Genomic DNA, 18,601 nt, shown 5'->3' with positions numbered 1-18,601 from the left:
TGCTCTGGTGAAAGTGGGTGTTCATGTGTGAGTTGTACCATGTTGCTCTGGTGAAAGTGGGTGTTCATGTGTGAGTTGGTCCCCCCGACGTTGTTGAGGGATCGCGCCAGAGGCTTCGTGATCATTTCTGAACTTGCCTTTGCTGATGGCTTTACTCTTAATTTGATGATTTGTTTAAAATGAGGTTTATTTTTTTAATAAAAAGAAATACCCAGTATGTAAAACAGATTAAAACAATCCATTATTGACATAAGCAACTTCAACTATAACATTTTACTGTATCACTAAGAAAACCAAGGCAGTTTGATGCATAGAATCTTGAAGCTGGAGGCTGTGCATGTTTTTTGTTTCGTGTTTGCGCGGTGTTGAGAGGAACTGTGAATTGCACAGTGAATATGTACCACTGATGCTGCCAAAGCGTCCTCCTGCAGGTGCCCTGTGCGGACAGACTGCCAGCAGAACCCTGAGCTTGAAGTCCATGTCAGTGGGCCACCTTGTAGATAGGTCAGCTCTCCCAAAGATAAGAAATTATCCTTCATTAGACTACATAAAGAAACAAATTAGAAAATCTTTACTGAAAACAACAGATGAAACCATCTCTACCTTTTATTTTGCTTATTTAAGACCCTATCAAAAGGACAGAGCAGCTTCTAAGATGAGAACTCGTAAGATGCCCTGTTAATCACGTGGTTGTCTTATGTTAGGAACAGCATCGCTTGATCACATCTTCTGTCATTTGCCGAATGAGCCCACATTGTTTTCGTTGCCATGTAATTTGAAGACCTTGTTTTGCATACGTGCATTGTAGTAAGTGAAAGAGAGCATGGGCTGCTCACTGCACAATACCAAGTTTTCCTGCCTGAGTTTGTTCCAAAACCCATTCAGCAAATACTCATTTCAGCTCTGTCTCACTTGAGTTCAGGCGTGAACTCAGTTGTGAATGGTGCTGCTGTGACCTAGCAAATGAATTCTGAGCCCATGCATCGCCATCCATTCATAAGGGAAAATATGTTTGCGGAATAGTATTAGTCCATTAGACAGTGGTGATGAGAGGCGGCTTTCCATCAGCTGTAAAGTCGTGTTAATCTTTGTGTCTCCCCAAATCGATGGTACCGTGTCTTCCCAGCCACGGGCCTGGAGCCTCCTGTTACCTCAGTTCTTTTTTGCTTCTCAAGTACAGTTATGTCATCTTTCTCCTATAAACTTCTTGCAAATCCTTTGATACATTATTGCTACATTTGACAAATTTGACTGGTCTGAAATGGTACTGATTTTGTTACTTTGATCTCCAATTTTTCTATTCTAGTATTTTCTTGGTGCATCTTTTTAATAAGTAAAACCAGTTTTGTTTCTTTCATTGCACACAGCCTGCCTCTGCTTCTTTTTCATGCATCTGAGTGTTAGCTGGGCTGACTGTAAACGCAAAGGGAATCCCATTCTCATTCCTGATGTTCGAGGGGTGCTTTATTGCCTCTCCGCTGGCTGTTTTGTTTGCAAATACATCTGATAGGACCAAACTCAGAGGGTTCTACCCTAGGCCTAGTTTGCTTAGATGCTTTATTTAAATTATGAGTGGGTGTTGGATTTTAGCACAGTTTTCTTCTGCAGTATTGGAATTACCCCTGCTCCGCCCTGAGATTGTTAGTGTGTTTTTTCAAACCTAAGATGGCAGAGGGTAGAGTTAACCTTTCTCTTCAGTCATGGAACTCTGCCTTCAGTGGTCCATGAAAGGCCTCTCATATTTTCTTGGGTTTAATTTGAACCCCTTCCCCGCCAATACCCCAATTCCTCCCTCCTCTACCCCCTTCCCTGCTGCTTGCATCAGTTTTAATGTGTTTCCTCTATGGCCTTGGGTATATAGATGGTATTTTCTGTGTATACATTTTTAATTTACATAAATGATTTTGTTCTGTAGATTTCATTGTGTGCTTTCATGCCACACTAGGAGAAAGATTAACCAAGTATAGTAGTTGTATACTGAAGATTACTGTGCAGTTACAAGCAATGAACGGGAGATGACTGCTGTGACATTGATGTATGTTTAAAGCATTAGGAGTTTTTCCTGATATTAAGGCATCCTTTTATTCCTGGTATAAAATAGGATACACGTTTTAAAAACCTTGCTGAATTTGCTTTTTTATATTTTACTAAGTATTTCCTTTCTCATAATTTTCATTAACTGTTTTTACTGTATCTAAAACAACTGGAGATACTTTCCTATTCTTTTCTAAGTCTTGAAATAGTTCTCCTTGTAACCACCTGCTGTCCAGCTTTGAAATGCAGGGCAGAACTTTAGTTTTAAGCTTGTGAGGAATGGAGATGAGTTCCGGAGAGGCCCTGGCCCACCGTGGGACCCAGGCAGTCGTACTTGCTCTCGTTATGGTGCGTGCGGGTGCAGGATGGTCACGTTTTGCTGGTGCCCAGCATGGCGCTGCTCAGCAGGAGGGTTCAGGAAGTGTGTGGTGAGGGAATGAACGAGCAGCTAATGAACACTTTGAGAATTTTAGTTGATATCTTGTTTTATAGTGTCTTTTCATTAATTATCAGTGTTTTTTTTAAGAAAATAAGCCTGTTGAGGCTTTATTCATAAAACATGGTCATCTCTCTTCAGGCACTTTTAAATCAGCTTAGAGCTGTGTTTGATCAAATTATTGAACTTCAGAATGCTCAAGATGCCATATACAGAGCTGCTCTGGAAGAACTGCAGAGACGATTACAGTTTGAAGAGAAAAAGAAACAGCGTGAAATTGAGGTATGGTATTTACACTTATGAATTTCTCTATTTGAATAATGAGCTCCTTGCCACACACGATAATCACAAATGCCAACACGTAACTTTCTTGCCAGAATGGTCAGCCAGGTTGAGAGGTGCCTATGCTGCTTTTGAAGTCCTGAGAAAGTACGGATGGGTTTAAAGAGGGAGGGGTCACCCTCACCATCATCATCATCCTGTTTCAAAAAACAAACAAAAGCAGCCCATTCACGAGCATCGGCCTCACACCCGTGTTCATCACTAAGTGCCACAGCACCAACACCACCTGTTGGAGCCTCCACAGCTGCCTCCACGCTGCATCGCTGTGGTGTTGGAAGCTCGCGGATCATGCACCACACTGCATTTTGCAAATTTGCGCATCTGCAGCCGCTCCTTAACTCACAGCAGGCTTGTGTCCCAGTCAGCTCATTCCATATTGAAAGCGTATTTAATATAGGTGGAGCACCCCTCATCTGAAGTACGAACTACAGAGTGCTCCTAAACCCCAGACTTTTTCATCACTGACATGCTGTCACAAGTGGAAAATTCCACGCCTGATCCCTTTGCTTCCTGATGGCTTACTGTACACCAAACTTTGTTTCCTGCAGAAAATTATAAAAAATATATAAAATTACCTTCAGGCTATGTGTTTAAGGTGTGTATGAAGCATAAATGAATTTCATATTTAGACTTGCGTCCCCTCTCCAAGATAGCTCATTCTGTATATGCAAATACTGCAAAAGCTGAAATTCAGAATACTTCTGGTCCCAAGCATTTCAGATAAAGGATACTCAACTTGTACCCTGATAAACACATTGTTAAAGTAAAAAAGTCGTGTCAAACCATCTTCAGTTGGAGACTATATGTATGTTTATATACCTGTAATGCAAGTATATGTGTATATATAATATGTATAGGTGTTTATGTATGTGTGTATATGTGTGTGTGTGCATTGCATATACGTGTGTTTACAGGTGCATGCATGTATGTGTGTACATATATGTGTATATGAACCAAATTGCTGTACCTAAGGCTATTTTCAGGACCTTGTGGAATGATTTATTAAGCAAGTTTGGCTGTTTATGGGATTTCTTCTATTTACTACAATCTGTGTAATCTTTTACTTTTTCAAGATGCAGTCATGTGCCACATAACGTTTTGGTCAATGACGGACTACATATATGACGGTGGCCCTGTAAAATTATAATGCCGTGTTTTCATTGTGCCTTTTCTGTGTTTAGATACCTTAGCTGCACAAATACTTACCATTGTGTCACAGTTGCCTACAGCATTTTGTACAGCCACACGCTGCCCAGGTTTGCAGCCTAGGAGCATAGGCAGTGCCCTGAAGTCACCGTGTGTGTAGGCTGCACCACTGAGGTTTGTGTGAGGGCACTTGGTGATGTCCACACAGGGAGCAAATCACCTAATGATGCATTTCTCAGCATGTGTCTGTCATTAATATCCTATAGCTGCACTTACTTTTGGGATTGTCGAAGATGTTATTCAGTCAATACAGTTTGGTTGGTTAGTTTTACTTTTGAGTATTGTTTCCCCTAAAACCTGTGTTAGAGGGCCTATGTAGCTTGGAGAGACCTCAGCCACTGGGAGCACAAGTTATTTCTTTGGAGTAGTTTGGAAACATTTGTGTCGCTAAGGGATCTCATTATTCAAAGAAGATTTTGGTAATTCTGAAGTGTTGTAGAGTTGGTACACAGAATCTCCTAGGGCTGGTCCAGGCAACCCTATGGATAACTTAAAGTCAGACGTACTCATGATTCTACCCTAACTCTATAACTTACTGGCTTTGTGCTTTGGGTGGCTCTCCTCTCCAAGATGTAGTTTCCTTATTTGTAAAATGGGTGGTAAGGAGTATGACCTCACAGAGTCATTTATCTATGTGTGATGATATCTGTCGCTTATCTAGTAGGCATTCAGTGCATGCTGGCCACTGCCATGTGTGACTGCCACATGCCCCAGAGAAGCTTCCCTTCTAGAGAATTACTAAATTATCTAAAAGTTGACCAAAATCAATCCTTAGGATTTTAACCCTGTGCTAACAGCCTGTCAGCCTTCCATACGGAGTGGAAGGTTCTCTCGGACAATTTACCAAGTGGGATGGGTGCACAGGCCAAGTCCAGGTTGGTTCAGGGTATTGTATTTAGATTTGCTTAAGGAGGCAGGAAGAGACACACAAGCAAAAGCCACATCCGAGAAATTATTTAAATTCAAAAGGCAAGATAATCTTCAAAGCAGTCATTTAGACCTGAGGTCCACGGCAAGTTCTGAAGAGATCATGCCAGGCACCCCCTGGAAAGATGACAGAGCCCCGGCTGCGTGCTGGGACCCAAGCGGCGCCTGCCTGCTGCACCCGTGCCGCCATGTTCTCAGGCTGCTGTTGAGTGGAGGGCCCCAGAGGGTCCTTCTCCTCATGGCTCCTCTGTTTCTTTCCACCTTTCTTCTCACACCCCTGCATTTTGAGTGATATTTCCAATTCAGATGTAGGGTTAACAGACTTACTTCTTTCATTTTTAAAAATGTATTTTTTTTTTTTTTTTTGGAGACGGAGTTTCGCTCTTGTTACCCAGGCTGGAGTGCAATGGCACGATCTCGGCTCACCGCAACCTCCGCCTCCTGGGTTCAGGCAATTCTCCTGCCTCAGCCTCCCGAGTAGTTGGGATTACAGGCACGTGCCACCACACCCAGCTAATTTCTTTTGTATTTTTAGTAGAGACGGGGTTTCACCATGTTGACCAGTATGGTCTCGATCTCTTGACCTCGTGATCCACCCACCTCAGCCTCCCAAAGTGCTGGGATTATAGGCGTGAGCCACCGCGCCCGGCCCTAAAAATGTATCTTAAGTGTTGAAAACCTTGGTTTCTGACAGGATCATACTGAATTATTTGTGGTCTTACGATGATGCGTCCGTGCACGCACCCATCCGTGTGACTGTCTCCAAGTGAGAGTCCTGCCGCTGATATGGGAACAATATAGTTTTGAAAATTGTTTACTTTTTTTGCAATTGTTTTTGAGGGAGAAAAGAAAAATACTTTCTCTATTATTCTAATATATTTTTTAAATTTTTTGCCAAGACTTTTCCCACTAAATAGATGCATTCAAATTCCACGTGGTAATGTCCTTTGAAATAATTGCTCCCTTAAGGCTGTTCCATCAACTCAGTGCACAATTAGATTAATCGGTTTCATTTTGGCTTTTAATTTTTAGGGATCGATTTACTTATAAAACAGAATTGAACGTAGTTCTCTAAAATAGTAACCTGATGCCGGAACAAAGCATTTAGGTAGTTTAGCTTTTGTTGCTCTCTGTCCTTGTCTCCCTCGTAAACATGGATGGAGAAGTCCACAGTATTACCACACTGATAGATCAGAGTGATAATGTGTTACAAATAAGTTTCAGCTCATTCCAAGAATACAAGAATATCTCTTTCTATCATTTTAATACAAATAATGTAATTCATGTTTATAAACTAAAGGGGAAAAATTATATGATCATCTCAATAGATGGCAAAGATCATTTAATACCAAGTAAAACCTGATAAAAAGGTTTGCATGAATAATCTTATAACAAAACATGATACCTGGGGGTGAAATATTGGAAGCACATCCCTGAGACAGAGCAAGACACACACGCTCCTGCACCGATGGGCCAGCCGGGGCTGTGAGCCGAGGGGAAGAAGAGGCGAGGAAAGAAAGCTGGCATTTTGTTGTTGTTGCAAAAGTCGGTTGTGTAGAATGAAACTAGACCCCTGTCTCTTGCCATGTACAAAAATCAAATCAAAATGGATTAAAGACGTAGATGGAAGACGGAAAACACTGGGGGACACTCTGGGACCTTGGTCTGGGCAGATGTCTTGAATCATACTTGACAAGCAGCTGTAGCCAAAGCAAATAGGGGTCATATCATGTTGAAAAGCTTCCGCACCCCGAGGAAACAGTCTACAAAGTGAAGAGGCAGCCCAGGGAACGGGAGAATGTATCTGCAAACTACCCATGGATGAGGAATTGATAACCACAATGTATAGGGAGCTCCAACAGCTCAACAGAAAAAAATCTTGTTATTTGGTTAAAAAATGGACAAAAGATCTGAATCGACATTTCTCAAAAGAAGACAGAAATGGCAAGCAGGCGTATGAGTAGGTGCCCTGCATCATTGATCATCAGAGAAACGCAGATCAAAACTACAATGAGATGTCATCTCACCTCAGCTAAAATGGCTTTTATCCAAAAGGCGGGCATGAACAAATGCTGGCGATGATGTGAGGAAAAGGAACCCTCACACTGCTGACGGAATGTGAATTCGTACTAGAGTAAGCTCACAGTAGTTGGCTCAAGGAAAGACAAGTAAGTGGAACAGGGTAAGGTCCAGAAGCAGCCCACAGGACAGTGTAGTGCCAGCACTTTGGGAGGCCAACGCTGGCGGATCACCTGAGGTCCGGAGTTTGAGACCAGCTTGGCCAACATGGTGAAACCTCATCTCTACTAAAAATACAAAATTAGCCAGGCGTGGTGGCTCATGCCTGTAATCCCAAGCTACTTGGGAGGCTGAGGCAGGAGAATCGCATGAACCTGGGAGGCAGAGGTTGCAGTGAGCTGAAATCACGCCAGTGCACTTCAGCCTGTGCAACAAGAGTGAAACTCCATCTCAAAAAAAAAAAAAAAAAATTATAATTCCTATATAGGCTGAGAAGACACTTAGTCAAATTCATCATTGATTGAAAATAATCTTAAAAACAGAAATAAATGGGTTTATCTCCAGTACCAAAAAATAGACCATGCTTAGGGAACTAGAAGCATTCTCACTAAAGTCAAGATAATAGTTTAAAGGGTGCGGACACTTTGAGCGAGCTGATTCCACTTCACACATACTGTCTTTGTTGTCTAAAAATGTGTACACCAGAGAGAAGGATAAAGGCTGTTTATCACACTGAAAAGTGTCAGCTTGAGATGAATTATAGACATTGTTACGTGTTATACAATGTGATATTAAGAACAACAGAGGGCTGGGCACGGTGGCTCACTCCTGTATTCCCAGCACTTTGGGAGGTGGAGGCGGGCCTATCACAAGGTCAGGTGTTCGAGACTAGCCTGACCAACATGATGAAACCCTCTCTCTACTAAAGATACAAAATTTAGCTGGGCGTGGTGGTGCGTGCCTGTAATCTCAGCCACTCAGGAGGCTGAGGCAGGAGAATCGCTTGAACCCGGGAGGCAGAAGTTTCAGTGAGTTGATATCGCGTCACTGCACTCCAGCCTGGGCGACCGAGTGAAACTGTCTCAAAAAAAAAAAAAAAACAGAGACAGTTCTCTGTGTGCCCAGAGGTATTCATACGAAATATTCTCAAGATACATTGTTAATTGAAAAAGTAAGCTAGAGCGAGTCTGGCATCAGAAAGGCATTGCAAAGTGTTGAAGGGTACAGAGGGGCATAAAAAGCAGGCATCTCCCCCTCCTCACATTCCTGTTTCAGCCTCACTCCATAATCCGTTTTCCATCATGGTTTTACTTACATTTGGCACTTTTGATTCTTCAGGGCCAGTGGGGAGTGACGGCGGCGGAGGAAGAGGAGGAAAATAAGAGGATTGGAGAATTTAAAGAATCTATACCAAAAATGTGCTCACAGTTGCGAATATTGACACATTTCTACCAGGTGTGTATGAGGATGGAGAGTTGCTTTTCACACCACTCTGCCCATGTTCTGTGCCTGACAGTTGCTTTCACCGTAATGAGAGCTGAGTCAGCCCTGCTGGTCTGCCACTGATTTGTGTAGGTGTGAGTAGCACCCACAGTGGACCCTGTGACCCTCTGGGGGACTCATATATGCCTGGGCTCTGGGCAGTGCCAATGTGCCGCCAGTGAGAACCCTGGCCAAGGAGTGGTCCCTATGCTCCCCCGTGGTGGGACTGCAGGGACCTGCAGGCATCTCTGCTGCCTTCACTTGGGCCTCCCAGTGACTCCCAATGGGGACTGTCCCTGAGGCAGCTGTCCAGCCTCGGTGAGAGGGGCTGGCTAGCCAGCAGACAGGGTGTAGACCCCGGAAGGCTGGGCACGTCTGAACTCTGCTTTTGCCTCCATGTGTGGGTCCCATTTCCCATTTCCTCCATTTCTCAATGTGATCTTAGTGAGAGAGGTAGAGATGAAAAGATTTCATGGAAAATATTTCTGTTCCATCTCTGCTCACTAATTGTGGAGCATCAAGCCTCCAGACCTCCAACGATGTGGGTTTGTGTGCTGGTGCCTTCGTGTGATTCAGAATTAAAAGTGAGACCTCACTTGCTCTGTTCTGTGGGCACCTAGTTTGTTTCCCAGGTCCTCACACTTTTTTTCCTCTTGAGACTCTCTGTCTGTCACCCAGGCTGGAGTGCAGTCGTGTGATCTTGGCTCAGTGCAGCCTCTGCTTTCTGGGTTCAAACGATCCTCCTGCCTCAGCCTCCCCAGTAGCTGGGATTACAGACGTGCATCACCACGCCTGGCTAATTATTTTATTTTTAGTAGAGACGGGGTTTTACCATGTTGACCAGGCTGGTTTCCAGCTCCTGACCTCAAGTGATCCGCCCATGTTGGCCTCCCAAAGTGCTGGGATTACATACCCGGCCCTCATAGTTTTTAAATACTTATTTCTCTTCAAGATAACTAAGGAGGAACGTTGCCCCTTTTACAAGTGGTCTTACTCTGACCTTGGCCTACTTTTGCATTCTTGCAGTTTTATAAAAGGGGGTAGTGACTGGCCGGTCATGTTCCGTGCACAGGCACCCCTGTTGGATGGGGTTTCTACACAATGCCTCCTTGAACTCCTGTTATTTGTACAGTATGTATTCTCGTTTCTAATAGAATGGGCCTAATGGCTAGGTCCATACAACTCTCTAAAATCAGACAGTCATACAGCTACAAAGCAGCAATGGGTTATTTTAAAGATTTGTCTGCGTGCTTATTTCTGAGAGAGAATATGATGTTTATGGTTACACATTTCCCTGAGGGAGTTAATACTTTTTCAAAAAGTAATCTTAATCACTGTAATCCTAATTTTACTCAAATTACAGTCTTAAATCTGAATGGTCATGATTTACAAAGAAGTTTCTTTTCTGTGACAGCAGGAGTCCGTCTCTGCTCTCTGTGGCAGTGCTGGAGACAGCAGGGTGTTAACAGCTTCTCGACATTGATGGGAAAGAGCATCCAGTGTCAAACCTGTGGAAGAAATAGTCTTAGGTTTCCTTTTAGTCAGTTTCACAGATGGTTGTATTTCAATTTTATCACAAAATAGGAAGTCATTGTCTGTATTTTTGGCAATGTAACTTCTTAGGTGCTTTCTTCTCCCCTTACCTAAAAAGGCAGTGATGTCCCACGCGCACACATGCACACACACGCACATACACATGCACACACACAGCGTTTGCCTGCTCAGAGGTGAAGTTACCAGAGCCTACATCCAGACCGGTTCTTCCAGGCCTACTTGGGAGCTTCTGCATTCGTTTTTCTGACCGGAAGCTGGGAAGGGGCAGCAATAGCTGGTGAAGACTTGGGAGGGGCTTGGTGAGGACACGGAGCCTCAGTGACCATGTTCTCTGCAGTCCTATGGTATCTTTCCCGGCCGGCAGCTCCCATGAACGGATCTGTGTCCCGTGGCATGAAGTAGACTCCAGAACTGGGCAGGGATGGACCTGTACTCAGTAAGCAAGTCTTTCAGCCTGAAATAAAAGCAGTCAGTCCTTTTGTCTTAGCAGAGTTTGGGGGCTGGCACATCTTTACAAAGGCCCCTCAATAATGAGATGGTAGCGACGCCCACGCCCGTGAAGAGGCCAGCTGCAGCCTCACGTCCAGCAGCTAGACCCAAAGACCCTCTCGACACTCTCGGTTTGCTCTCCAGTGCGGGCGCTAGGACTAAATAGGCCTCCTGAGTCCTGTGAAAGATGAAGTGTGTGCCACTGAGTTTTGCATTCAAAATAAAAAGAATACAATGTTCCAACATCTGGGACTTTCCTGTTTTGCTTATTCTTGTGGAACTTAAGAACAAAGTGAAAAAACCTATTGGTTAGCTGCTTTCAAATAAAATGCATTGTTTGCTAATTTGTCCTTATAAAAGGGCTCCCGTTCCTAATGTAGGTGCACTGGCCGTGTGGACTCCAGGGTCCCAGCAGCTCTGTTCCCTGGATGCCTCCCATGGCCAGCATTTACCAAGAGCCTGTGGATCTGGAAGGAAAAACACCCCTCTCAAAGGGGATTAAGGGTATGGGAAATACATTTGTGGGTCGCTCTTTTCTGAAATAATATTTTACTCCTTTTCCTCTTTTTAGGGAATCGTGCAGCAGTTTTTGGTGTTACTGACGACCAGCTCTGACGAGAGTCTTCGGTTTCTTAGCTTCAGGCTGGACTTTAATGAGCATTACAAAGCCCGGGAGCCCAGGCTCCGCGTGTCTCTGGGTACCAGGGGGCGGCGCAGCTCCCACACGTGAAGCTCGCGGTCCTCCCAGGGACCTGCAGATGACGTTCGTTGCACTGCCAGACACACGATTCCCATTGGCGTCCTCCAGGAACTGCATGCTGCAGGTGTCCTGCCCTTCCGCCCACCAGTGCGCCATGTTTCAGCGCAGCAGCGCGTGGGAGAATCCACGTGGTGTTTCCCACGTTGGAGTGGAACGCGTCTGTCAATCACTAAGTTAGGCGGCTGGCTGCGCTGTTCACATTTGTCTCTGAAAGTCTTCATTGCTAAAAGATACCATAATTTGCTGAGGCTTCTTAAGCTTTCTATGTTATAATTTATATTTGTCACTTAAAATCAATTTCTTTTAGAAAAAATTAGGGTGATGGGATATTCATTAGTTAAGATGGTAACGTCATTGCTATTTTTTTAACATCCTCTTTAGAGGTAATTTTTGTTAACATAACCAAAAATTAAATTGAAACAGAATGTCCCAACAAAGAAAATATATAGAGCATTTTATTTTTTTTTAGTGTTGTAAAATAGTAACCTCTGTGAGACCCTTTGTATCTTAATGCATTACCTTTACACATATTTATTCTTATTTTCTCTCCTTTCAGAGTTTACATTTTTATATTTAATTTACTATTTCAGATTTTTAAAATAGTATAGAAAAAGGAGTGATACAGAACAAAAATACTCTCATACAGTGCAACCCAAATACCGTGAATCATCAGCTGAAGCGGCGCGTAAATAGGAATGATGAGAAAAAGTTAATGGAGTATTTTATTTTCAAAATTCCTGATAAGCATTGGAAAGAAATCGACATGGATAATGAAGATTTCCTTTTTCCTTGCCTATTTTTTCATTGTAAATATTTATATACTACTGACCAAGATGTTGGTGGGGGGGGATTGTTTTTTGTAAAAATGTCATTATCAGGTCACATAAATCTGCCTTTATGTTGCATAAGTGAAAATTTAGAAAATTAAAAGCACTTATCTTTCAGATGCATTTGTTATTTCTTGAATAGTTTATGGAGGGACAGTTTACTTGCTGGTTTGGGGGTTGAGGGTTGATAGGATTCGATTTAATGTGGTACAGCATAGGAATTATTTAATCAGTGAAACCAAGAAGTTAGACTGTGCGACTTTTGGTGTAGAAGCAAAGGTAGTGCCACCACTCAGGTCGCAGGCTCAGTGCTTTAGTTACCTTAATCCACATCTGACTCCTTTAGGTATGGATTTCCTTTCAAGGGGCCATCAGGAATCCTGGCCATGCAGAATTGAATCCATGGCAAAGGCCAGAAATTCAATGTAATTTTAGTTTTAAAATTCATAAAATCAGAAATTTGAAACAGGTTTTTCTACTGCAAGGTTTTCTAAAATTTATTGTTGTTGGAAATAGATGCTTGATGCTGCAGAGAAGAATCAGCACTGAGACAAAGGATCTTTTAGCAATGCAGTTTTTACTTCCTGGACCGCAGGAAGGGTACTTTCACTAGCCATCTTGCCGTGAGAGTCCAGTGAACAAAGGAAAACACACAAATTTATCCCTTAGCATTTGGGGTCATCCTTACTGTTGTCTGATCTCCATTGGCTGGAGCCGGATTTTACAATCTAAACTAAAACCCGATTGGCTAACAACTTAAAACTTTTCTAAACAAGTAAAAGCATTGGAGAGCTGGGACATGCCTGTGGACACATCCAGCACAAGTATCTTGGTGACAGTACAAGGACATAGAATGTACTTCATGCCTGTAAGCATGGCACGTCTAACAGCTATAAGATAGGGCTTTACAAATATTAGTACACTTACTCCTTAACAAGAAAGGAAACTTTAAAAAGAAACTTCTCTACTTCCCACAATGGTGTATTGTGTATCACCAAAAGAAATTTCCCAAGGCTATTGACCATGCAGCTGGCTTTTATTTTATTGGAGCCCGCATGCTCCAGGGATTAATACTTGGTAGAAACCACTTTAGAACATACCCCCCTCGATTTTAGGGATTAAGACTGCATTGGAGTGTAGCAGTCACGAAGACCTGGGTCAGATTTATGGACTGTGGAGGGCTTTCAGGGGGTGCAGTGCTGGGGGGTGCCTTGGGTCTGGAGGGTGGGAGCTGGGATGGGGCAAGGCCTCGGATGAGCTGCATGGGACTCATTCCCCATCATGGTGGACACACAGCCAGGCTCGTTAGGGAGCTGGGGTCCCAAAACCCAGCATCAGCCAAGCACGGATGACTTGGGGACTCCGCACTGGGGTTGTGTAGAAAGAAGAGCCTACAGTGTGGGCAACCGCACCAAGCTCTGGGATGGCCGTGTCTTTATCCAGAAAATGCAAACCACTCTTACCTGTCACGCTTGCAAATATTAGTGATGCTGTATCCGTAGCGTCCTGGGCAGCTCAAGCAGGCCACCTGGCTCCATCTGTGAGGACAGCTTACCAGCAAGTGTGGTGGCTGCAGCGAGGGCACAGCTGTCCTTGGTTAGAAGGGCTGGCCACCTCAGGTCCTGCTGCATGGGCAAGCCTGACGGCAGAGAGGAATCTTCCTGCCTTCCTTGCCTGCAGGTTGTCAACTGCAGTGTTCATGGCATCATGATTCTCAAGTCCCTCTGGAAAAATGTGCCTCCAGACATTAAAATGTGGGACAGAAGGACACAGCCTTGTTGAAGGAAGGGAGCACTTTTATGAAATAGCCACAGGCATGCTCGGATCGCATTACGAGGCACCCGTGGAAGACGTGTGGTGCAGCTGAGGTGTGTGCAGGCAGCAGCCTCAATCCACAAATGATGCACGTGTTCAGAGCGCCCCACTGCGTGACCATTCCCGTCTCTCTCCCTCTTCTCGGCCCTTCCTATTCCCAGACACACAGCAGTCTTGAACCTTACAATGGTCTCTTAAGTGTTCAAGTGAAAGGTACAGTCCCATGTCTGCCACTCTGAATCAAAAGCTAGACATGAGTAAGCTTGGTGAGGAAGACATGTTGAAAGCCGACACAGGTGGAAAGCTCGGCCTCTTCTGCCGGACAGTTGGTCATGTCGTGAATGCAAAGGAGAAGCTCTGGAAGGAAATTGGAGACTAACAGCGCTACTCCAGTGAGCACACAAAGAATAGGAAAGCAAACAGCCTGATTGCTGATATGGCAAAGTTGTAGTGGTCTGGATGGAAGATCAAACCAGCACAACATTCACTTAAGCTGAAGCCTAATCCAGAGCAAGGCCCTACCTTCAATTCCGTGAAGGCTGAGAGAGGTGAGGAAGCTGCAGATGAAAAGTTTGAAGCTGGTAGTGGTTGATTCCTGAGGTTAAAGGCAAGAAGCCGTCTCTATAGCATAGAAGTGCACGGTGAAGCAGCACATGGTGATGGAGAAGCTGCAGCAAGTATCCAGAAGACCCGGCTGAGATCGCTGATGCAGCTGGCAGCATTAACAACAGATTTTCACTGTAGACCAAAGGGCCTTGTATGGGAAGAAGATGCCATCTAGGACTTTCATAGCTAGAGAGGAGAAGTCAGTGCTTAGCTTCAAAGGAGAGGTTGATTGTCTTGCTAGGGGCTAATTAATGCTGCTGGTGATGTTAAGTTGAAGCCAGTGCTCACTGAGCATTCTGAAAACCCTAGGGCGCTGAAGAGTTATGCTAAATCTACTCTGTGCTCTATAAATGCAGCAACAAAGCCTGGATGATAACACATCTGTTTACAGCCTGGTTTACTGAATATTTTAACCACCCTAGAGATCGATTGCTCAGAAAAAAAGGTTCTTTTCAAAATATAACTGCTCATTGATAGTGTACCTGGGTGCCCAAGAGCTCTGATGGAGATGTACGAGGAGATGAATGTTTTCCTGCCTGCTACACAACATCCGTTCCACAGGGTCAAGGAGTAATTTCAGCTTCACGTCTTATTATTTAGGAAATACAGTTTGTAAGGCTATTGCTGCCATAAACAGTGATTCCTCTGATGGACCTTGGAAAAGTCAACTGAAAACCTTGTGAAAGGATTCACCATTCTAGATGCCATTATGAACATGATTCATGGGAGGAGGTAAAAACATCAGCATTAACTGGAGTTTGGAAGAAGATGATTCCAATCCTCATGGATGTGTTTGAGGGGTCGGGACATCAGTGGAGGAAGGAACTGCTGATGTGGTAGACCAGTAAGAGAAGCAGAATTAGAAGTGGTGCTGGAAGATGTGAGTGAACTGCTGCAATCTTAAGATCCAGCTTTAATGGATGAGGAGATGCTCATTCATCTAGCCATCTAGTGGCAATATTCATCCATCCATCATCTTTGCTTATGGACGAGCAAGGAAAGTGGTTTCCTGAGACGAGATCCTCTCGTGGTGAAGATGCTGTGGACATTGTTGAAATGACAATGAAGGATTTAGAATACTCCATAAACACAGTTGATAAAGCAGTGGTCGGGCTTGAGAGGATTGTCTCCAATGTTGAAAGAAGTTCTGTGTAGGTAAAATGCTATCACATGCTGCAGAGAAATCTTTGGTAAAAGGAAGAGTGGATTGATGTGGCAAACTTCATTGTTGTCTTATTTTTAAAAATTGCCACAGCCACTCCAACCTTAAGCAACCACCTCCCTGATCAGTCAGCAGCCATCCAAATCTAGGCAAGACCTTCCACCAGGAGAAAGAGTACAACTTGCTGAAGGCTCAGATGGCCATTGGCATACTTTAGCAATCACGTATTGTTTAAATGTACACATTGGTTTTTTACACATGTCTGTTGCACACTTAATATAAATTACAATATAGTGGAAACACAACTTTTGGATGCACTTGGAAGTCAAAAAATGTGACTCGTTTTGTTGTGATATTCGCTTTCTTGTGGCCTGCAAGCAGACCCATGATGCCTTTGAGGTCTGCCATATTCTTCTGTATGGAAATAATGATCAAAAGGATGAAATTCAGCATGTAAACGGTAGGTGCAGCCAGGTTCTGTCTGTATTTGGAGAACCTGGACTGGACTGTGCAAGGGTCGCATATAACGTCTCCACTTCCTACGATGGTTACGACACCAGATACCCTAATTCTGAGGTAATTCATGCATTTTCATTTAGGTTTTCAGATTTGTTGGCATTCATTTTCACGTGGATTCCTTCGTAACTTTTCAGATACTCATTTTTGAGTTGCCTCCCTTTCTGAAATATTTTGTATTCGTGTTTCTCTTTTCCTTGAGGTCACAGTAACCAAGTTTTGTTTATAGTTCATGTCTTTCAAGAATTATCTTTTTTTGGGGGTGGGTGTTACTTATTTTACTATAGATACCCTTTTTTTTTCTTTTATTTATAAATTACTATTTTTTTTCCTGAGATGGAGTTTTGCTCTTGTTGCCAAGGCTGGAGTGCAGTGGTGCAATCTCAGCTCACCGCAATCTCCACCTCCAAGATTCAAGCGTTTCCCCTACCTCAGCCTCCCAAGTAGCTGGGACTACATGCACGTGCCACCACGCCCAGCTACTGTTTGCACTTTTAGTAGAGATGGGGTTTCACCATGCTGATCAGGCTGGTCTCAAACTCCTGACTTCAGATGATCTGCTCACCTTGGTCTCCCAAAGTGCTGGGATTACAGGTGTGAGCCACCACACCCAGCCATAAATTACTATTTTATATTTAATATCTTTTGGTTTAATGTTTCACAAATTGAATGCTTATAGAATTTATTGTGTCATTGTTTAATAAGCATTTCCAACTGTGAGTTGTCCTCTGCATTTAACTTTAGCTATATCACAGGTTTTTACATATATAGTTTATTTTCAATGTTATTAATACCTAACTACTATGTAATTTCTGTTATTTTTCTTAATTGTGGATATAGTTAACATTTCAAAATTTCCAGGAAGTTTGTTTATTTTCCTTCAATTTTTTCTTTTAGTAAAAGAAAAAGGGAAATCTGCCAAATATGTATCAAATTATATTATAAAGCTATAGTATATAAAGCAGTGTGGTATAGGAACAGAAAGAAACATCCATGAAGTGGAATAAAGTGACCAAAATTGCCAGTGTTCAGGGGTCTTTAGTATACGATGATGGTTCACTACAGAAATATGTCAAGTGTCTGATTATTGAACAAATGCTTTGGGGTAAATTGTTTCAGGCACAAACCAGTTGGAGAGAATTAAAGACCTTAACTCAGAAGAAAAATTCAGATAGATTAAACTCAGGGTAAATGTGAATGATTGAAAGCATAATTACTAGAAAAAATGCAGTATTTTTATAATCCCAGGTTTCTGACTTACAACACTAAGGAAGATGATGAAAGATTTAACTACATAAAATGGAAAACCGTTTCCCAGTGAAAGGCAACATTGCAACAGTTAGGACAAATGACAGACTTAGAAAATCGAATTACCACATTGGCAACAAAATCTATATTCTTAATTATAGCAGGCCCTTATAAATGAATATGTCTAATAATTCCAAGCATTTCAATGAGCAATTTAGAAAAGAAATACAAAACACACAAAAACATGTAAAACACAAATATGCCCCGTCGTAGCCTCACCCGTTAGGTTGTTGCGACACAGTCTGTATTATTGTGCTAATATCAACACGATTCAAGTCTGTGATCTGATGCATGTTGATGGGTGTGGACAGCAGGAGCCCAACCGCAACCCCACCCGCGCAGCCCCTTCCCGCCCCTCTTGTCATGGTCCCATCTCCAGGCAGCCACTGGTCCCCTTCCTGTCATAGATGGCTTGCATTTTTTAGAATTCTGTTATGTTTGGCTTGTCTGTGTGTCTGGTGTTTTCAGTAACCCTAATTATGTCCAGGTGCCTTTCATGTTGCTCCTGCACCAAAAGTTAGCTCCGCTTTCTTTGAGGGCAGCCCCTGCTGTGGCTGCCTCACGGTGGCTCATTGTTGCCAGTGGTTACCAGCACATTACTAACAAAGCTGCTGTGAACATGTGTGCACAAGCTATGTGGATACATGCTTTCCTTTTTCAGGGATGGCTAGATCACGTGATAGGTTTACATTTAATTTTGTAAGACACTGCCAACACGCTAGTTGAACCACTTGATGTTCTCAGCATAAGGCGTGAGATTCCAGGGACTCCAAGCCTTGTCCACTCTGCATGGTCAGCACTCCTAATTTCAGGCATTCTGATAGATATGGAGTGGCATCTCATTGTGGCTTTCATTGCTCTAATTCGTAAATGGCATCAGTGTCCCTAACGTCTGATGTTATTGAGCTTCATTGCATGCGCTTATTTGCTGTGAAACCTCACCTGCCAAAATATTTTGCCCATTTTTATTGTTACTGAGTTTTGAGACTTTTAAAAATATGTCTGGATGAAAGTCTTTTATTAGATATGTGACTTGTGAATATTTTCTTCCAGTCTGTGGTGCATCCTTTTTTTAAAATTGAGTGTTTACTGGATTCTATGCTGGGGGTAAACTTCAT

The 18,601-nt window shown here is 43.1% G+C and overlaps 1 protein-coding gene across 2 annotated transcripts in view; it reads left to right on the top strand.

Moving 5' to 3' along the window:
• Positions 1-12,195, top strand: part of TUBGCP3 (tubulin gamma complex associated protein 3) — a 93,320-nt gene extending 81,125 nt beyond the window's left edge. For both annotated transcript variants that reach the window (XM_032246248.1, XM_032246249.1), the window contains 3 exons: positions 2,612-2,752; positions 8,303-8,419; positions 11,061-12,195. In XM_032246248.1, the coding sequence (XP_032102139.1) occupies positions 2,612-2,752; positions 8,303-8,419; positions 11,061-11,219 (417 nt within the window). In that variant the 3' untranslated portion in view covers positions 11,220-12,195. The remainder of the gene's footprint in view (positions 1-2,611; positions 2,753-8,302; positions 8,420-11,060) is intronic.
• The last annotated feature ends 6,406 nt before the right edge of the window (positions 12,196-18,601 follow it).

The sequence above is a fragment of the Sapajus apella genome, unplaced genomic scaffold (genome assembly GCF_009761245.1).
Source record: "Sapajus apella isolate SASKATOON/1434 unplaced genomic scaffold, GSC_monkey_1.0 scaffold60, whole genome shotgun sequence".
NCBI classification, from domain to species: Eukaryota; Metazoa; Chordata; class Mammalia; order Primates; family Cebidae; genus Sapajus; species Sapajus apella.
This window is presented reverse-complemented; position numbering and strand designations above follow the sequence as displayed.